The sequence below is a fragment of the Geotrypetes seraphini genome, chromosome 5 (assembly GCF_902459505.1).
Source record: "Geotrypetes seraphini chromosome 5, aGeoSer1.1, whole genome shotgun sequence".
NCBI classification, from domain to species: domain Eukaryota; kingdom Metazoa; phylum Chordata; class Amphibia; order Gymnophiona; family Dermophiidae; genus Geotrypetes; species Geotrypetes seraphini.
This window is the reverse complement of record NC_047088.1, coordinates 164,264,221-164,286,238: the sequence shown is the minus strand read 5'-3', so window position 1 is coordinate 164,286,238 and position 22,018 is coordinate 164,264,221. Positions and strand designations below refer to the sequence as shown.

General features: G+C 43.0%; 1 protein-coding gene across 5 annotated transcripts in view; it reads right to left on the bottom strand.

Annotated features, from left to right (window-relative positions):
• Window positions 1-22,018, bottom strand: part of ABCA12 (ATP binding cassette subfamily A member 12) — a 604,574-nt gene that overhangs the window by 76,571 nt on the left and 505,985 nt on the right. For all 5 annotated transcript variants that reach the window (XM_033946149.1, XM_033946152.1, XM_033946153.1 and 2 more), the window contains 2 exons: window positions 7,446-7,699; window positions 5,230-5,443 (listed from right to left, as the gene is read on the bottom strand). In XM_033946149.1, coding sequence (XP_033802040.1) covers window positions 5,230-5,443; window positions 7,446-7,699 — 468 coding nt within the window. The remainder of the gene's footprint in view (window positions 1-5,229; window positions 5,444-7,445; window positions 7,700-22,018) is intronic.

The window sequence follows — 22,018 nt, the reverse complement described above, 5'->3', positions numbered from 1 at the left end:
TGCATATGCCAGAATGGAGAGGGGGGGGAAGAAATAATGGGTCTAAAAACAGAGGAGAGGGAGAGAGCCCGATGAGGAAAACTAGAAGCTTATACTTATTTGCTTATTCAAAAAATTAATAGTTGAAGATACAAGACTTTTTGGGATAAGACCCTTGCATTCAAGCAGGTAAACAGCAGTCTTGGTTGGGCAAATGTATCTGTCAAGCCATATTATCCTACTGTACTTTTTGGAAAGTAATTAAGACAACGTTGTTTGATAGATTCATTTCCTTGACTGCCGGACTGGAAGAGGTGGTCTTCAGTTAGCAAGACTTGGGGATCCTTGCCAGCTTAAGTATTTAAACAGTATTTTGCATTCGGGTGGGGAGAAAATTTAGTGGTCATCTATTTTGGTCTTAAGCCCTCTTTCCCCCCAAAAAAAAAAAAAAAAATCATACATCTGGCTACACCACTAAATACAATACAAAAATCATCTGTGATTCCATATTCCAAACCTAAAATATTTTAGTTAATAAATTCAAAATATATAAAACACCTTTTTCTACCTTTGTGTTCTGGACATTTGGCTTTTCCATCATCTTGATTCCAGTTTCTCTTTTCTGTTTTCTTGTCTATCTTCTGCTAATTCTCTTTCCAGCATCTGCTGTCCATTTTTCTTTTCTCCTCTATCTTGTACCACAATCTCCGCGGTCAGAGGGACAACTCGGGAGGCCTATGGCAACCTGCAAGGATCGCTGAAGTACCTGCGATCCTTTCTGCAGGTTGCTTTGAAGAGGAATCGGGTAAAGAGAGGCCAGAGGGGAACACACAGGCCTTCCCAGGGGGAGGGGGGACAGTCCTTCGGGTGTAGGGGGGAGGTACAGGCCTTCAGGGGGGACAGGCCTTCGGGGGGACAAGCATACAGGTGGAGGTGCAGGCCTTCAGAGGTTCAAGGGGGGGACAGGCCTTCGGGAGGGGGGTTTGCAGGCCTTCAGGGGTTCAGGGGTGGACAGGCCTTCAGGGGGGACCAGACCTTCGGGGGGAAGATGCAGTCCTTTTGGGGGGTGCAGGCCCTTCAGGGGTGGGGTGTAGGCCTTCAGGGTGGGTGCAGGCCTTCAGGGGGGACAGACCTTTGGGGGGGAGGTGCAGTCCTTTGGGGGGGTCAGGCCTTCAGGGGGCGACAGGCCTTCGGGGGGGGGACAGACCTCCAGGGGAGGGGGTCCTGGTGTAGAAGTACATGGAGGGAGGGAGGGAGGGAAGGGGGTTCAAATATACGTGCATATGCTGGACTTTGGGGGAAGAAATAATGGGTCTAAAAACAGAGGAGTAGGTAATGGGATTTAGGGAGGGAAGGAACAGAAAGGGAGAGAAGTTGGACACAAGGGATGGTGTGGAGGGGGAATAGAGATACTGGATTAGGAGGATAGTTGGGAAGAGAAAGGGAGAGATAGTGGACCCTGGGATGGTGGGAAAGGAGGGAGAGATCGTGGATGAAAGGGTAGTTGAGAAAAGTTGAATCTGTGGATGGAGATGAAAAAAAAGGAAAGATGCCAGACCTCCGGGGGAGGAAAGGTAAACAGAAGTGGAGGTCAGAGAAGGCAGATTGATGGTTAGCACAGAGAAAGAAGAAAGAAGGAGACCATGGCAAGCAAGACAACCAAAGCCTGGGACCAACAAGATTTGAATATTGACCAGACAACAAAAGGTAGAAAAAATAATTTTATTTTCTGTTTTGTGATTACAATATGTCAGATTTGAAAAGTGTATCCTGCTAGAGCTGGTGTAAGACCGCAAACGTGAGCTAGGATTTAACAGAGAGAGGAAAAGTCCTTTTTGTTTCTTTATTTTGTTTACACCACAGCACCAGTGTGGTTAGGAAAAGCCAAAGGGGGTGAAAAAGCTATAAAATAAACCCACCAGGATGTTTGAAAAAAGCACCCAATTAGGCAGGAAAATCGAATCTAAAAACCAATTCAATAGGCTGAATTGAATCGAATCAAAATTTATTTTCCTGAATCGGGCAGCACTAGTTTGCGCTACTGTCTTAGACTTTAGGATCTGGGAATGGGGAGAGATGGCATCCTCAGTACTTTATAATGCATGTGAAACGAGGATTTGGTCAGACTTTTGAAGGGTCTGCAGAAGAAAAATATTGTATAGGCCGGGGACATGAGACAGCAGGAAATGGGAACTTTCTTCCTTCTGTTTTTGTGAATGGCAAGGCTGAGGATGTCAGAAAGTTCAGTTAAAATATGTGCTTTATAAGAAAATATAATAATGTGTTTTATAAAGTTTGTAAGCATTGCTGGCCTACTTGGTGAGGTGTTCCTAGTGGTGGTGGCAGCGTGTCAATGTGTTGAGAGGAAGAGATGGTCTGGGAAATTCTGCTGAGCAAACTCCGGGCCCATTTCCACCCCCAAGTTAGTCCACTCCACTCAACTGGTTCACACATTGAGTGGGTCTTTGGGTGTTGTGCCTGGGTAGTTGTTTTGGGATCTCTTCCGGTGGTTTGTTAGTATCTCCTTGTGGTTGAAGGAAGGAAACTTTGTTAACCTTAGCATTGACCTTCAGAATATGTTTGTAACAGCGCTGCTTGTGTGGCATTAGGCTATGTAGTGATCGAAAGAAAAAAACAGACCTTTGCACATTTTTGCACTATATGGTGGGTATATGAGGAGATTCACATTTCCTGCACAGCTAAGTCCGTGTGAAGTTACCTTGTGCTGTATTTGACAACTAGCAAGGTCTCTGTTTGGAAGGAAAGATCTCAGCTTAAAAATGAAGTGGCCAGAAGTTATGGTAAAAGCAGATGGCGTAGCTGGTTTTAAGAAAGGTTTGGACAAATTCCTGGAGAAAAAGTCCATAGTCTGTTATTAAGACATGGGGGAAGCATCTGCTTGCCATGGATCGGTAGCATGGAATGTTGCTACTCTTTGGGTTTTGACCAGGTACTAGTGACCTGGATTGGCTACCATGAGAATGGGTTACTGGGCATGATGGACCATTGGTCTGACCCAGTTAGGCTATTCTTATGTTATGTTCTCATCTGTAGGGGCCTTTGTTTTCACTTCTTATTTTAATGTTTTTTTTTCTGGGAACTTATAAGTGTTTTTTTATAATGGGAACAAAAATGGAACAGAATTAATGTGTGTGGAATGGGGGGGGGGAGTAACTAATTTCTTCAGGTAAATAATTCAATCCATCTCAACCAGACATAGGAGAACTCACGCACCATTCACACACCCTCCAACCAAAAACGTCAAAAGAAACAGTTTGACAACCTCCTAGCCATTCGAGCTGCAACACTCGACCCCCAACTCTACAACCTATTGACCTCGACCACAGACTACAAAACCTTCAAAAAAGAAATAAAAACCCTTCTATTCAAAAAACACATAAAACCGAACTAACACAATCAGAACTGTCTCAAGCATCACCTGCAACTACTCTATATGTACTTCTGATGTCTGATGTCAATTCAGACATAATTTATGTTATGTTATGGTATGTTTGGAATAATGGTTACATATGAGGTTCAATACAAGAAAATTTTCACTGCCTGTTTCTATTATGACCATTTATTCTATTTCATGGTTATTACAAAAAATATTTTTTTACATGGAGGGGGGAGGGTGTCAAAAAATGATGGGCTCCGGGTGCCACATACCCTAGGTACGCCACTGCTGAGCAGAACAATCCCAGACCATGCCTCCTTGCCATAGGCATATTTTAGACTTGTATATTCTGGCTTTGTAAAAATTAAGATTTAGCTGCCCAATATTCAGCTGGCAGTGGGCAGCTTTGACTGCCTGCTACCGGCATTCAAACCGGACAGTTAATGCTAGCCAGTTTCAGGCAACCAGCAATGCATATCCTGGTTTTTTTTATGCCAGCTAGTGCATGGCTGATTAAAGTGATATTCAGACTTAACCGACCATGACTTAGCGGGCAAAGATAGGCCTGCTTCTATATAGCCTTATTTGCCTGCTATGCCTGGACACTGAAATTCTGAATATCGGGACTTAAGTGGTCACGCCTCCCAGAACTCCCCCCAACATCGCTAGCTTTTTGGGGGGATGATAGCCACTTAAACAACACAGAACATGACTGGTTGGCAGCTGGACCTGTCTGGTTAGCTTGCTGGTTTATGGACATTTAAAACATGACTAGTGCTTCTAAAATAAGCAATATAACTTACAGGATACTATAATATAATTACAGTGGTACCTCGGTTTACGAGTGCACTGTTTTGCGAGTGTTTTGCAAGACAAGCAAAACATTCACAAAATCGGCGCCTCGGAAACCGAGCATGGCTCGATTTACGAGCGCCCCCCCCCCCCCCGCGATCCGGCACCCTCCCCCCACGATCCGGCACCCCCCCTGCCGTGACCTGAAGTCCCCCAGACCCACCCGAATCCGCTTCTTACTTTCAGCTCGGCCTCCACACTGGCACCGGCATGTCCTGTGTGTTGGTGCCGGTGCCCGAAGATCGGAGAGAACGTGAACTCGCAGGCCTTGAGCATGCGCAGATGTTCAAGGCCCAGCACAGAAGAGGAGGCCGATCTTCGGGCACCGGCACCAACGCACAGGACATGCTGGTGCCGGTGCCAGTGCCGAGCTGAAAGTAAGAAGCGGGTTCGGTTGGGTCTGGGGGACTTCAGGTCACGGCGGGGGGGTGCCTGATTGCGGGGGGGGGGGTGGAGGGTGCCGGATCGTGGGGGGGGCTTTAGGGGGGAGCAATGCCGGTTCTCGTGGGGGGGGAGGATAGAGCAGCGCCGCTGGCCTCAGGGGGTGGGAACGTATCAAAGTGAGTTTCCATTATTTCCTATGGGGAAACTTGCTTTGATATACGAGTATTTTGGTTTACGAGCATGCTTCTGGAACGAATTATGCTCGTAAATCAAGGTACCACTGTATATGTATATCTCTAGCAGTTAAGCATAAGCATTTTCACCAGCTTTATGGCTGGCTTAAAGTGCACACACCTACATTATAGGCATGTATGTTACATTAGTATGCTATAAAGAAAAGCATTTGCCAGCTTTCCTTTATAGAATAGGCATCACATAGGTGCTGTCTATATACAGGCATGCTCTTATAAATTGTGCAGGCTGGTATGTTTTAATATTTCAATTTAAACTAGCTTACATTCACTGGTTGGATAATCTTACTTGTTTTGATAAATATCTTATTTTGGAAGGGTCAGTTCATTCAAGTTTGCTAGTTCCAAGCTCCATAGTACCCTTACCTCACCAGCTGGGACTCCTAGACTCATATTGTTGACTGCGACAATCTTTTTGTGAACCTGATGGTAGATCTTAGAGAGCCCACAAAGCTGTAGCTGGTCCGTTTCTGCCCTACCAGACTCAACTCGTATCCTCTCTGCTTGGACATCCTCATCCTCATCAACTGTCTTCACCACATGGTGAGACTGTCTTTGGCATTTTGTTTTTACAAAGTGCCTGAGGAACAAAGAAAAACAGATGAAAGATATATTCAAAATTTTTTTAGTCAGTTGGAAACCTGAAAGTGGATAACAATCATTTAATTAAAGTCACATTAGAAGCTCTTTGGGATTTGGTAGTTAATTTGGGGAACACTTTAAATCCTCAAATAAAAAACCTGGATACAGAAATAAAAGTTCAGAAAGAAGAAATTAACTCTTTAAAACAAGATGTATCTTTATTAAAGCAGGAAACCAATAAAGAATTAATAACTGTCAAACAAAATCAAGATCAACTGGTTAAAGATAATACAATTATGAGGAGGAAATTGGAAGCTTTGGAGAACAATACTCGGGCTAATAACCTGCGGATGGTAAATTTTCCTAAGATTTTATCAGTTTCCCCTCGAGATATGATAAAACGATATTTTATGGAGATTCTTAAGATACCTGAAAATTCTCTACCTCCCCTTACAAGGGCTTATTACCTTCCTGTTAAAGCTCAAACTCTTCAAAAAGAAAAAGTCGAAGAACCTCAGGAACATCCATTGGATATTTCCGCTATATTAGAACAATCGGACAGAGAAGTGGCTACGCCAGCCACTTTCCTGTTGACTGTGGCTTTGGCTCCAGACAAGGACTGGATCCTAAATCTTTACTTCAAGAATAGATCCAAGGGTTTCCACATTCAAATTTTTCCAGATGTCTCAAGAGAGACTCAAAAAAGAAGAGAATTCCTGAATTTGAAGCCTGGAGTGACCCAAATTGGGGGTTTTTCTTTTTAAGATACCCATGTAAATGTGTCGTTAGATATGGTTCATTGAAATATGTATTTGTAGATCCATCTCATTTATTAAGATTTATCTCAATGAAACGCCTTGAGAATGAAGTAACAACAGCTCCTATTGGAAATTAGTTCTCTGTTTTAGTAGTAGTTAAAGTGCTTCTTTATATTTGTTTGCATTTAATTAAGATACTCTTTAAATCTTGGATCTAATTTAATTTAGAGGACTTGTGTGTGATCAAGGGAAGCTGAATTTTTTTTTTTTCTTTTCCTATTATAATTTGAGTGAATTACTTTTCAGAATTGAAAATTAATTTAAACAGAGGTGTCTTGATCGTACTTTTCTGTACAAGATGGTTATGCTTGAAAATTTTTTTATAAAGTTGTATAAATAAATAAATAAATAAAAACAATCATTTAATTAATATCCTAAAGTGCTGGAAAAAAAACAACCCATGCGTTTTCTACTTTGAAAATTTACTACTATCTGGATACCTCAGTTGGAATACCAAAGAAATAGCACATTTAGGGGTCCTTTTACTAAGGCATGCTAAACGATTTAGCTTGCGCTAAATGCTAAGGTATCCATAGAATATAATAGGCTCCTTAGCATTTACCTCACCTTTGTAAAAGGACCCCTAAGTGATGTCTAGCTTTATTAAAGCTATTCTGCTATTGGTTGCTGCCTCATAATATATCTAAGGTGTGCCAAAGGATTTTGATATATGGGTATTTTATATTCCCTAAGAAGTCACAACAGGGTTCTTTTATTAAGCTGTGGTAAAAAGTGGCCTTAGTTCACACTTATGCAAGTTTTTCCTGCTTGCTAAGGATATTTTTACTGCAGCCGTAAAATAGCCAATTTTCCACTTTTTGCATTAATGACCATGTACTAATGTTGCCATTAAAAAAATTACCATGTTAGTACATACCAACTCCTATTTTGTAAGTGGTAAGGGCTCACGCATTAACCCTACACTAATTGGATAGTGCTCAGTAATGTAGCTATGCTAACCAATTAACACAGAAACACCCACCCCCTCTGGGCAAAAATAAAAAATATATTTTAGCGCGCAAGCATGTGCTGATTTGATATTTACCACAGGATGCCTGAGGGCATCCTGCGGTATGCTATTTTAAGTTATGGTAAGCATACGCTATTGCTTACCATAGCTTAGTAAAAGGACTTAAATGTTTGATTTTTCACTACCATTTTCTAAATCTATATGATACTTACCTAATGACTTGAAATAGGGTTTCATTGATAAGCAAACGTAGTGCAAAAAAGACGGTTCCTTGAATAGCCATAGCAACAAGCAGCCAACCCACGATGTCCATGTTTAAAGTCACGATTTTGTAGTCTATTCCATATAACGTATAGAGATCCCCTATCCCCTGTTGCTGGGAGAGCTCGATCAAACCATATCCAAAGCAAAACTGGGGGAAAATCCTGAAAACATTCTTCATAATTCTGATGAGAATTTCCAAGTTCTGTTCAGAGGAAATATTGAAGAATATAGCACTTCTTTTAAACATCACTATTTATTTATTTCTAGCCTGAACTTTTCATAGTTCAAGGAGGGATACAATATACATGCAAAACATTTTAGACAATACCAACATACAGTATAACACAATACAAAATAATATAACAGTTCCCTGATCAAAGACACACCATAAGCTCAATTATCATAACTATTTTCTTCATCATAATTGATTTTTCAGTCACAATATAAGCAATCATGCAATAAAAAGCCTGGGAAAATAAAACGTTTCCTAAAAACATTAAGCATTACAATTCTCAGCTAGCTTTAGATCAACGGATAAATTACTTTTTGCATCTCAGTCAAATGATATTCTTGAGGAAAAGTAATCACAGTTTCCTTGGATTATTACATCTCAGGGATTTCCTTGGATTATTAGATCTTAGAGACACTGATGACAAAAAATATGATGGTGCATCTCTTAAATGAATCTTATTCAAGCATAATATCTTATTTCTTATTCTTCAGAATACTGGAAGCTAATGCAAAGAACAAACTACTGGAATAATACTCTCAAAATGTGATGTCCTGGTCAATAATCTAACAGCAGAGTTCTGAATTTCCCAACAGGTCTTAATCATAGTTTAAAAAACATCCCAAAAGTAAGTAATTACGATAGTCTAGCCTAACTACCCCCTCCCACCTTTTACTAAGGTGCAGTAGAGGCTTCTACTGCAGCCCAGAGCACTATGGGGGAAATTCTATAACCAGCGCCTAAATTTAGGCATTGGTAGGCGCCCTGCCAATGGTCAGAAATGGCAGGGTTGAAGCACCTACCGGACGCCTAAATAAAAGGCGGCTTAAATGGTCACTGGAATTATGGCTAGGAAGTTTGGAATTGTGGCTAGGCCAAATAACACCAAAGTAGGCATGGCCAACCCCCAAAGTGGTGTTAGGCATTCTAAAGCAACTACCTAGCAGCGAATCATGCCAAGATAGGCAGCTGAAATGTAGGCCTGGGAAACCCTGGCTTACATTTCAGCTGTCTGTCTTTGCCTAGACTGCAGCAGCCGATTGTGGGAGGGAAATTCCCCCCTCTCCCAACAAATGAGCATCAGGGATTCCCCAAAGCCGCAATTCTGTAACCGGCACCCAAGTTCTGGGTGCCGGTTACAGAATCACAGCTTTGGGATGAACCTGCTGCTCAGCTGATGGAGTAGGGGGAAATTCCCCTGCCACAATTGTCTGACAGCAGCCACAATAGGAAACCCCCAAACCCCAACACAAATCTGCTGACAGGAGAGATGCCCACTCCCTCCTGCTGGCACACCCCTCCCCGCTAACATCCCCGGCAGGAGGGATGCCTACTCTCTCCTGCCACCACACCCACAACACATCCGGCAGGAGGGATGCCCCAGTACCTTACCTGAGCATCCTGGGATGCACCAGGCAGGGGCCTAAGGCCTTGATTGTCTCAGGCGCCTATGGCACCTCCCATAAGAGGGGCTTTAGGCCATTGTATTCTGGGGTACAATGGGAGTGGCCTAAAACGCCAATTGGTCAGATTCCTAAGGCCCCTCCCACTGTATGCTGTGTCAGGGTAAAGAACCCCTCTGTTCTAAAGAAGGAAAAGAATGTAAAAATTATTAAAAATCTCCCTCAAGACCTTACACACAAGCGTTCCCTTCATCTCACTAAAGGTAGTGGCCACGGCTTAAGGCACCCAGAAGTGCGCAGATGTCGCCGTGATGACATCATGCATATGTGTGACATCATCACATTGACCGCCGCGCATGTGCAGAAGCCCTCCAGATGGGCGCCAATAGGGGGTGCCAGCAGTGAAGAGGGCCCGAGAGAAGGAGAGGCACTGGCACCAGCTGATTGTCTATAGCAGTATTTCTCAACTACTTTAAGCTAAGTACCCCCCAAGTCTAATAAATATCAACTAAGTACCTCAACCACAGACCTCCCTAGGCCCACCCAAGCTCTGCCCCAGATCCCATCCCTTTACTAATTGTAATGTAATTTTTTCCATTTATTTTTCATATACACAAAATTTACACAGCAGATATAAATTCTCAAAACTGACACATTTCAATCACTATATAGAAAATAAAATTATTTTACCTACCGGCGATCCTCTGCAGGCTGCTGTAATTAGCTTTAAAGGTAAGACTGGGAGGCCAGTGGGAAAGCTGGAGGAAGGGGGAAACATGCAGGTCTTCGGCAAATCAGGCAGCACTGGTGCTGGTGCGTAGGGAAGTCAGCTGGTAAGCACCTCGCATCCTCCTCAGAGTGCCGCGGCACACTTGGACTCTCAGGAGGAACACAGTTTGAGATACACTGGTTTACTCTTTGAGGCTGATAGCGCTATTTAGCCATCTGGGAATGGCTCCTGGCTGTCTAAATAGCACATAGCTAGCTATCCCACAATATTCAACAGGAGATAGATGGCTATCTCCCGCTGAATATCTGGGCTAGCAGATTGACCAGTGACTGGCTATGTCATGTGACATAGCCTTTCACCGCCAATATTGTTGTTTATTGAAAACTTCAATTCTGCTACTAATGACAAATGATCTTCCATTGTAACCACCATTTATAATTCTTTTGTAATCCGCCTTGAACCGCAAGGTAATGGCGGAACAGAAATCTCTAATGTAATGTAATGTAATGACTGGGTAGTCAACTCAGGGCAGTTTCCATGAGCTTCTGTAATGGTGTTACAACACAGAGTCAGGGTGTTTCTGTGATGGGTTTCCTTACAAGAGCTTCTATAATGGTGTCACAATACAGGACTAGACTGTTTCCATGGTGGTTTGCTACACAGCCTCAGGTGTTCACTAATGGTTTAATATACAGTGTATATACACTATCTTTCCTTATATATACACTAAGGAATACTATATTCACCCTATATATATATACATTCATCTTACTTATTTATATCATATATTCAACCTAAGTATGTATACACATAATACTAGTATTGTGTACTATGCTCATTTTAAAGCCTACTTAGTTACTCACATAGTGCCCGTATTGTGTACTATATTCAGAGGCTTGCTGGCTAAGTTCACAGACCAGAAAGAACCGCCTAAATGGGCGGTCTGTCTTTGAATGTTGAGACTTAGCTGGCTAGACACTGAATATTGGCTTAGCCAATTATGTCTTGACTGTCCAAAAATCCCTGGAAATTCAGTGCTACGGCACCAGCATTGAATTTCCAGGTTTGCAGACCATGGGAGATTGCCGGTGATCTGAATTTTTTTTTTCTTTGGGGGGTTATGTCTATTCTATAATTGTGAATCATGATTTCCATGCACATAGATTTGACACTTGTCATATTGCTTCTTAAAAATGCACACTGGCGCCCAGTTAATTACCAGATCAAGTTTAAAAATTTCACTTTGGCCAATAGAGCTTTTTATAGGGGTTATTCATGGTTTTTTTATGGTGTTCTGATCTCAACTTTCCTTTTTCTTTCTCCAATTCTTTGGATTGCACTTCCATTATTTCTCCATCACGAAACTAACTTTAGCAAGTAGAAAAAGACCTTAAAGACATATTCCTAAAGACATATTCCTAAAACTTCTGGGAATAATGTTAGACAAGGGCTACACCATGCAACTTCAAATCAGCAAAACGGTCTAGAAGACATTCACAACCATGTACAACCTAAGATAAAATCTGAAAATACTTCAGCAATGAACAATTCAGACTCATGGTCCAAGCGCTAATCCTGGGATTCCTGGACTACTGTAACATCCTATTCCTCGCTTACACTTTAAAACAGTTACAATCAGTGTAAAACACAACTCTCAGACTAATATACTTGCTGAAAAAATACGATCACATCACCACTGTTTTCCAAGACTCACACTGGCTCCCAATACAAGCACGCATACAATACAAATTCTACCGCACCCTCTTCAGAACCCTAAATGGAACTTATCCTAGCTACCTAAACAACCACCTAATCAGAAATAACACATCAAGAACAAGGAGAATACACGCCATCTTCCCTATCCCCCAGTTAAAAGGCATACAAAGCCAAAAACTATATGAACTACTAGCCACCAGAGCAGCAAAAATAGACCGCCACCTCTCCAAGCTACTGACCAAAATGACCAACTACAAGACATTCAAGAAAGAACTGAAAACTATGCTTTTCAAAAAATTTGTCAAATGATCTAACTGAAAACCTTATAAACCCTTCCCCAGATCCCATCGCTCATGCTATCTATTAATGCTTGTAAGCTCATTCTATCAGCTTTGTAAGCTCCCTTGGAATGCCACCTAGAACTGAAAGGTATTGTTGGGATAGAAAACAATAATGTAATGTAATATTTCCTAACCTTCCAGGAGGACTGGTGCTGGTTGGGACAAGTCTCAGCTAGTAACATAGTAAATGAAAGCAGATAAAGACCTGAATGGTCCATCCTGTCTGCCCAATAGGTACATGCATTGCAAATCCATGGTTTAGGTCAATTGACTTTGTTCATTGATATTTCTGGGTTATAGACCGTAGAAGTCTGCCCATTAGTATGCTTAGGTTCCAAATACTGGAGTTGCCATTGAAGCTCACTCCAGCCTATCTAGACCATCCCAAATTACTGGAGTTCCCAGCAAAGCCCTCCCCAGCCCATCCTAAGCCAAATGGCCATATACAGGACACAAACCGTTCAAGTCTGCCCAGTACTAGCCTTGGTTCTTGTCAGGAGCTGTTTGCTACTGAGATCTCTTACTTTCAAGTCTGCTCTCTGCCTCGTATGCATAAAATATTATTCATTTTTTATACAGACTAATTCCATATTTCAAGGTCTGCCAAAACTTTGCCTAGTTCAGAATTAAAAATATTAAATAAATATATGACTATCCTTGCCATTTGAACATGATTAATAAGAGCCTTCAGACTTACAGTATTTCATTTTTATTATTCTATCAACTGCAATTTATTTATATAGCAAATTTTGACCTATTACTCTTTTGGGATCCTGCCAGATACCTGTGATCTTGATTTTACCCTGTTGGAAACAGGATATTGGGCTGGACAGACCTTCAGCCTGGCCCAGTATGGTAATGCTTACGTACCTAGCATTTTAATTGTCATTATAGATTTGTAGGATTTTGTGTACAAGCAGTAATTTCATAAAGCAGAACATTAGTGTTATGTTATCTTGATCTTAAAAGTTGTTTCTAAATGAAATATTGATCCTAGTTTATGGTGGCAGTAGTCCAGATGTGTGTAAGTCTGCCCAAAGCTGATTCAAAGAAACAGTGTTATTTATGGAATCTTAGTTTCCACTGCTGATAGTCACATTACAAAAATTTGGTCCTTAGGCTGCTTTCCAAAATCTGCCACCCATTTTACAGAGTTCATCAACACAGAACACAAAATATTGCTTGCTGACCTGAAAAATGAATTATAGTTTATTATAGTAACAAGTCCCATTCCCTTCCGTCCTTCCCTTCCTAACATTGAAAAAAATAGGAACTTCAGAGATCAATCCAAGCCCCTCATTATTATTCCAACAAATGTTCCTTGAAGACATTCACAATACTAAAATATAGAGATACACTATACACATATCTAATGGAAAGACCTACCGTATTTTTCGCTCCATAATATGCACCTGACTATAAGACACACCCTAGATTTAGAGGAGGAAAACAAGAATAAAACATTCTGAACCAAATTCTCCCTGCCAGGCTCTGCACTCAACCCCACACTCCTTGCCAGGCTCTGCACCCTGGTGGTCTAATAGTGGGCAGGGACAGGGCATAGGGCAGGCAGGGACAGGGCTCAGATGTCAAGGCAGATGACTTTAAAAAATACGCAATGTCACCTCAGTAACAACTATAGAAAAATAGACAAATTTAGTGCAAAATATAGACAGCAGATATAAATTCTCAAAACTCACACATTTTGATCACTAAATTGAAAATAAAATAATTTTTCCTACCTTTATTGTCTGGTTCTTTCTTTCTTTCCTTCCTCAGGCCCAACAATTGTCCCTTCCTCCCTCCCTCCTATGTTCCCCTCACTGTCTTCCAGCCTTTGTCCTCTTCCCCTTTCCCCTCAACTCAGGCCCAACAATTGTCCCTTCCTCCTGTTGCCCTCACTGCCTTCCAGCCTCTGTCCTCTTCTGCCGCCCCCCCAAGCATGCCTACCCGCTGGATTTAATTACCTCCAGCTGCTGCTGCTGTGAGGAAACGTTGACAAAGCAGCAGCAGCAGCAGGGGGGGGATGACTCCTGGTACCCGGAACAGAAGGAGTTGCTAGGAAGGGCTTGGTGGGTGCAGCAATTGCACGCCGTAGCCCAAAAGCCTTACTTCTGACGTCAGAATTGACGTCGGGGGTAAGGTTTCTGGGCCGACGGCATGTAATCACTGCGCCTGCCTGACCTTTCCCTTCCTCTACTTTCGGCTGCAGTGAGCAACCAGCGGTGAGGGGTGAGCAGTAGCGGTGGTCTAAATAAGGTAACGGGAAAAAGTGTGTCTTATGGAGCGAAAAATACAGCATTTCACCAAGAAGAAAAAGGGAACAGTAAGCTAAAAAGTAGAAGAAAAAAAGCTGACCAGGTAACAATTTCATCAAATTATAGAACAAAACAAGAATGTATGCAGAACACTTATGAAACTCTTTCTGACCCCACTGCATATATGTATCTTGTGTGTGTAACTGTTGTCTCCATGTGTGCCTTTGAATTCAAAGAAATGGAGGGAGCAGTTTGAATGTAGTGAGACAGAATAATAAATTGAAACCAAGTGTGATATATCAAACCACTGGATGCCACTTTCAGCAAATTAAAGGAAAATGGATTTTTCAGTTAAACACAGATTTCTACTGCCCCATGACAACAGGTATTAATTGGCAGCACTCATCGCAACCATCAAGAAAACTGTATGGTGCAGTTAGGTTTCACAGTAAAATTTACAACAAAGAAAATGAAATACATATCTGGGTAAGAGCTAGTCCACCAGGGATAGGAGTGTGAAAGCAATGGAGGATTGAGTGGTTGGAAAATCATGTAGAGGTTCCTCATGGAATTATTTCTAAGCCCTCTGGGGCTCATAATCAAAAAAGAAAGATGTCCAAAAATCAGCCTGTCAGCACTTGGACGATCTAAAAGACAAGTCGTCCAAGTGCTGATAATCGAAACAGGTTTTAGATGTACCTAAAAACAACTTAGACCTTTTCAGTGCTCCTGTATGACCAGAGCTAAAAGAGGCATTTTAGGAGGAGTGGTGAGGGTGGGATTTGGGCGGTAACAAAAATCTCATGCAAGAATACAGGATGGCCGGGGCAGTACTTGGAGAGACCTCCCAGGAAAGAGACATGGGAGTTTTGATCAAGTCAATGAAGCCATTTGCTCAATGTGCGGTGGCGGCAAAAAGGGAGAATAGAATGCTAGGAATGATTAAAAAGGAGATCATGAACAGATCGGAGAAGGTTATCATGCCGCTGTACCAGACCATGGTGCGCCATCACATGGAGTACTGCGTCCAGCACTGGTCGCCATACATGACGAAGGACACGATACTACTCGAAAGGGTACATAGAAGAGCAACTATAATGGTTAAGGGGCTGGAGGAGTTGCTTTACAGTGAGAGATTGGAGAAACTGGGCCTCTTCTCCCTTGAAAGAGGAGACTGAGAGGGGACATGATCGAAACATTCAAGATAATGAAGGGAATAGACTTAGTAGATAAAGACAGGTTCTTCACCCTCTCTAAGGTAGAGAGAACGAGAGGGCACTCTCTAAAGTTAAAAGGGGATAGATTCTGTACAAATGTAAGGAAGTTCTTCTTTACCCAGTGAGTTATAGAAAACTGGAACGCTCTTCCGGAGTCTGTTATAGGGGAAAACACTCTCCAGGGGTTCAAGACAAAGTTGGACAAGTTCCTGCTAAACTGGAACGTACGCAGGTGAGGCTGGACTCATTTAGAGCACTGGTCTTTGACCTGGGGGCCGCCGCGTGAGCGGCCGGCTGGGCACGATGGACCACTGGGCTGATCCAGCAGCAGCAATTCTTATGTTAGTATAACCGAAAGTTTAACGAGGCCAGCTGGACAGAAGTTGAACGTTGTGACTTAGGCCATGTAAAACCAGATCTAAGTGGCAAAAAGGTATCCAAAGTGACCAGATAAGCACTGCAGACACAAAGTACAGACTCCCACACACTGCCCCAGTGATCACTGAGGCCCCACAATACCATAAAAATCGGAATAAAACATACACACCTGCCTCCAGAACATGAGCACCTGGCATAGCAAAGCCTAGTAAAGCAGCACAAAGATGGTTTAAGTAGTGTGTGGGGTGGGCTAGTGAAACATAGAGAGGAGGACCCAGGCCCATAAGCCACTCTAACCACTGCATTTATGGTGAAACATGTGCGCCCCCCAAAACCTCCCCTAACCCTATTGTACTGCCATACAGGTGCCACCTGCAGCCATGAGGACTATTGGGATTGTAGACAGGTGGGTCTAGTAGGTTTTGGGGGCGTTTTGGGGGGATAACCATGACCTATGATGGGGTTGTGGTGAGATGTGTATATGGCACCCTTTTTGTGAAATTCGCAGCAGTACCCTGTAAGGTGCCCACTACTGTGTTGCCATGTCTGGTTGTCCAGTCCATCACTTTGCTGGCCCCTCCCACATCCCAAAAGTCTTGTTCTAGCCATTTCTGACTTGGACAAATTTTGGGTTGAGAATGGGCGATTAAAAGGCTGGATGTACAGTTACACGATTTTCGAAAAAAAAATATTTTGGACATATTTTTCGAGAATGAACTTTAGGCACTGCCGACTTTGGGCGACTAGCGACTTAGGCCCAAAATGAACTTAGATGTTTCTTTCGATTATGCTCATCCACATGTGTATGTCTGTGTAACAGCATGATATTAAAGGTAAAACAAAAACACTTTATTAATATTCAAAAGAAAGTTAAAGCCTGTTCATTTCACAGGTGTGAGGAACTGAGAACAAAAAAGTCTCTTGGATTCAAATACAGTAAAACCTTGGTTTGCAAGTAACTTGGTTTGCAAGCGTTTTGCAAAACAAGCAAAACATTTTATTAAATGTCAACTTGATATACAAGCAATGTCTTGCAATATGAGTACATACAGTATACAAGCGTCACATCATCACAAATGAGCCAATGGTTCTTCTCTCTCTGACGCTGCAGGAGTGTAGTGACTGTTCTAAATAAGGGAGGTCTTGCAATACAAGTACATATAGTATTTTGTATTAAAGTTTTGGGGTTGTGGAATGAATCATCTTAGTTTCAATTATTTCTTATGGGGAAATTCGCTTTGATATACAAGTGCTTTGGATTACAAGCATGCTTCTGGAACGAATTGTGCTCGCAAACCAAGGTTTTACTGTACAATCTTCTCATCCATGGCTTATCCCTGACAAAGTCTCAGTGTGCACTAGTCTTTGTTTTCAAAGTTATTCAAAACCAGGCCTGGATTTGGCTTGCTCGCCAGGATTACAGTTTTCACAAGGTTCCAAAACATACACATTCTATCTCATTGGCCCTTCAAACTGTTGATAGAGCATTTGGTTCTCTTAGTGATTTGAGCTGGATTGTTACTCCTCCCCCTATTCCTAGGTCAGTGAGGGACAGCTTTTAGGTAATCACATACCACTGACACACTGTACAATAAATCTCTTCTCCCCAGAATCTGGGGAACAGCTGCAAATGATGTGACCCACAGGATACCAGTCCCTCCATGCTGAATCCAAGAATCTGATATCCTAACATTGCAAAAAAGTGCCCATTCCTCCAAGTGGAGGCCTTGGATCCTCTTTCTAATGAAAATTTCTGATGTTTTCATCAGATCCTTAGAAACTCAGTAGCAGCAGTAGTGGCTAAAGCTGCATGTTGGAAGCATGTGTAAGCGCTGTATATCTTACAGCTCCTGTGTTATGGTTATATAAGTTAGAACTGTTAATATATTTTCCTATGCAGATGTGTGGTCGTTCAATCTCAAATGTCATTTAGGGTATTTTTGGTTTTCTTTTTAGTGTACTCTCACAATTCTACCAAATTATCCAGTTCCTGGAGAGAGATTTAAGTCTTAGATTTCTATCAAACCTATCTAATGCTTTATGGGACTTGCTGCACTGATTTCAATGGACAGAATCTGTGACTGTCAATACGAATCTGCTTTAGGACGTAAGTTCAAAAGCAGGATTGGCCCAAAATACCCCCTCTTAGAAATAGGAAATTTGGCTGCGCTGCTTTCAGGGATATATAATTTTGGAATGGTTTCTTTGCAAGCACACACCAGTGCACTTCTGTGGGCCCAAAGCAGTCTGCTGTCTACTACCATAGAAACACGTGGCAACAGTTGGCCATGAACTGCGTTTCTTACTGCCTGCACTCATTTTGTTTTCCTTGCTGTATAGCTATTTTCTTAAAAACAATTTTAGCTCATGCCTTTCCAGTGGTAGATCTTACAAGCAGTGGCATACACAGGTTTGATCATTTTTAACATATCTCCCACCTCAAAAAATAAATAAATAAATAAATAAAATTTTTTAGTAATTGTGTTTATTTATGCATTTATTTTTATAGCCTATCCTCCCCAGAGAGCTCAGAATGGATTAGTTTAACATTCACAATATTCACGGGTTACATTATAACTTTACATAGGGTTATAACCTTTCCAACCCCCATGCCGGTGCTGTGGTGTAAATAAAATAAACAAAAAAGACTTCCTCTCTCTGTTAGGCCCTAGTTCATGCTTGCTGTCTAACACCAGCTCTGGCAGGATATACATTTTAAATCTAACATATTGTCAGTGGCGTATCAAGGGGAGGGCGGGGGGGGGGGGGCGGTCTGCCCCGGGTGCAGCCTTAGGGGGGGTGCACAGTCGGCCAGGTCCAGAAAATTCCTGGGCTGCAACAGCGACGGCACTCAGTGGCATCGGCACACTTCCCCCCGGCGACGGCACTCAGTGGCATCAGCACCCTCCCCTCCGCGACGGCACTCAGCGGCATCTGCGCCCCCCCTCCGCGACAGCACTCAAGTTCGGCCTCCTTCTCCCGGCACCAACAGAACTTTAGATCGACAACAGGTGCTCAGTCAAAGCTTCCCCTGACTCAGCTTCCTGTTTCTACCCAGGCAGTTCAGTCAGAGGGAAGCTTTTGACTGAGTACCTGTTGCCAATCTGAAGTTCTGTTAATGCCTGGAGAAGGAGAGCGAACTTGAGTGCTGTCACAGGGGGGGGGGGGCACCGATGCTGCTGTGTGCCGTCGCGGGGGGGGGGGGGGCCTTGCCGATCTTGTTACCAAAATCGGAAAGGTGAGGAAGGGAGAAAGATGGACCTGTGGTGGATGGAGAGATTGAGATGGAAGTGGGGAGAGAGAAGAGGGCAGATGATGGAAGTGGGGGGAAAGAGAGAGAAGGGGCAGATGATGGAAGTGGAGAGAAGGGGAGAGAGAAGAGGGCAGATGATGGAAGTGGGGGAAAGAGAGAGAAGGGGCAGATGATGGAAGTGGGGAGAGAGAAGAGGGCAGATGATGGAAGTGGAGAGAAGGGAGAGCAAATGCTGATTGGAAGTGGAGAAAGAGAACACATACTGGATGGAAGGAGGGATAAAGAAAAAGGACATGCTGGATGGGGGAAGAAGATAGAGTTAGTGAGATAGTGGAGGGTGAAGGAAAGGGGTGGCATGCTGTGGGTAGACATAGTGAAAAGAGGGAATTTGAGGACTGCATAGTAACAACAAATTTAATTTAGACAGACGCAGAAAAAAAAAGGAAGACCAGAGAAGGAAAGGGAAGAGAGAGATGCCAGAGAACGGGGAAGGAGACAGAGATATCAGATCTGAGCGGAGGAAATAAGAAGAGAGAGATGCTAAAAACCACAGGGGGGAGGGAAAGAGAGATGAAAGGAGAAAGATGCCAGACCATGAGGGAACAGAGGGAAGATGATAGATGCCAGACCAAAAAGGGGGGGGGTCTAGAAGAGAGATGGCAGGGGGAGACAGACAGTTTCTGGAAGGGGCTGACAGTGGATGGAAGGGGCAGATGCTGGATTGAAGAGACAGGGCAGACGCTGGAAGGAAAAGAGTGAAAATAAAATAAAAGTAGAAACCAGAGACAACAAAAGGTAGAAAAAAATCATTTTATTTCTATTTTGTCATTAGAATATATAAGATTTGAAATATGTATCTTGCTAGAGACATAACTGGGGACTGCAAAGTCCAGGCAGTGCTTCTTTAGCTTCCAGCTGGCTTAGGGCTCTTTCGGACCAGGGGGCATTCCCCTAATACTATTCCTGTCATGTGTGACTGCAGTATTCTGTTAGCATGATATTTCTGTGTAGCATTCTATAATACTTTGACTTGTTCAGTTTTCTTGATAGTAGAGGTGATATATGTGAAGAGGAGGGGAGACAGGGGTTTGTTGGTTCTTGCTTTGTATATTTATATTTATATAATGACAATTGTACAGAATATTGTTTCTTTTTATACTTTAATAAAATATGTTCAATGTAAAATCATAACTGAGACTTATGCGGATGGGATCAGATCATTTGCGGGGACTGAGCTTGCAGAAATGGGGCAGAAATGTGTTTTTTAAATTTCAGTCTTAGTAGTTTGCCGGTCCACAAAATAATTCTTTTATTTCTGCCGGTCCATGGGTGTAAAAAGGTTGAAAAACACTGCTCTAGAGCGGAGTCGGCAGCTGCGCTGAGGTGCAGGAAGGTCCCCCGATGACTCGTCTGCCGGCTTTGCTCCAGAAGAAGTAAGTTATGTTGGAGGAGGTGGACCCGGCAGACGCAGTCATCACGGGTCCTTGCCGCAACTCCCTGCATCTGCCGGGTCAACCCCCTCCGACGTAACTTACTTCTTCTGGAGCAAAGCCTGGAGTCATCGCGGGACCTTCAAGCACGCGGCTGCCGACTCTGCTCCAGAGCTAGTACGTCAGAGTGAGGTGGACCGGCAGCTACAGTCATCGCGAGAAAGGAGCAGGACTGCTGGAATGAAAGAGTGGGGCAGGGAGAGAAAGGGGCAGGGTGGAATGGAAGGGTGGTGCTGATGGAACTGATGTAAAGGGAAAGGAGAGACATAAGGGGGAAGGATACTGGATGGAATTGGATTGGAGGGAAAGAAAGGGGGCAGATGCTGATTGAAGAAGGGTGGATGGAGAAAGAAAGGGCAGACATTGGATGGTAATGTGGCGGGTAGAGGGGGAGCCTATGCTGGATGGAAGTGCAGATGGGAGAGATAAGGGAGCAAATGCAGGAAGGAAATGGGAGGAGAGAAAGAGGGGAGCAGACGATGGAGGTGGACAGAGAGAGGAGAAGGTACTAGAAGGAAGGGGTAGAGAAAGAGGGCACATGATGGAAGGAGGGGATTAATAAAGGAGGGCACATGATGGGGGAAAAGGATTGAGTTAGGGAAATACTGGAGGGGGTGAGGGAAAGAGGTGGCGAGCTGTAGGTAGACAGTAAAAAAGGAAATTGTTGAGAGGGTAGTAAGAACGTAATCTAGATGGATGCAGAAAATAAATTGAAAAGGAAAATGAGGGAAGAAAGGGATTGCAGAATAGAGGTGTGGGAGAGAGAAGGAGAGGAGAGAAATGCCAGACCAATGGGAGTGAAAGGAGAGATGGAAGGGGAAGGCATACAGTTTCTGGAAGGGGCATAGAAGGAGAGAAGATGCCATATATAGGGGCAAAGAGATGGCAGACAGTGGATGGAAGGAAGAGAGTAACAAGAAGATGAGGAAAGCAGAAACCAGAGAAGACAAAGGTAGAAAAAAATTTTCTATTTATTTATTGCTTTAGGAGACATGTGTCACTGTTTCTTTGGTGTTGCATTGTATGCAGAGTCCAGCTTCTTGCTGGTTCAATTTAACCTTTGTCTATACATTTCTATTTTATCCCCCCTTTTACAAAGCTGTGGAGCGTTTTTTAGTGCCAGCCGTGGTGGTATCAGCTCTGATGCTCAGAATTCTATGAGCGTCAGAGCTGTTACCACCATGGCTAAAATCCACACTACAGTTTTGTAAAAGGGGGAGGGGTTAGTTTAACATGACACATTCCATACTAGGCGAAGGTGTTTTCTGTGTTCTGTGTGTTCGAAAGACATGGTTTTCTGTTAGGATTGACGGTGTAAGATTAATCTGTACTAGTCTGGCTTGTTTAGTTTTACAATGGGTGTATTGATGTTGTACTGCTCACAGCATATGTAAGATGCTGCCTTTTCCTAGGTACTCATGTGTGACATGTGGCTTGTTACTAAAAATCATGTTTTTCGTACAGATTGGTGGGGTGGGGCAAAAAATGATGGGCCCCGGGTGTCAC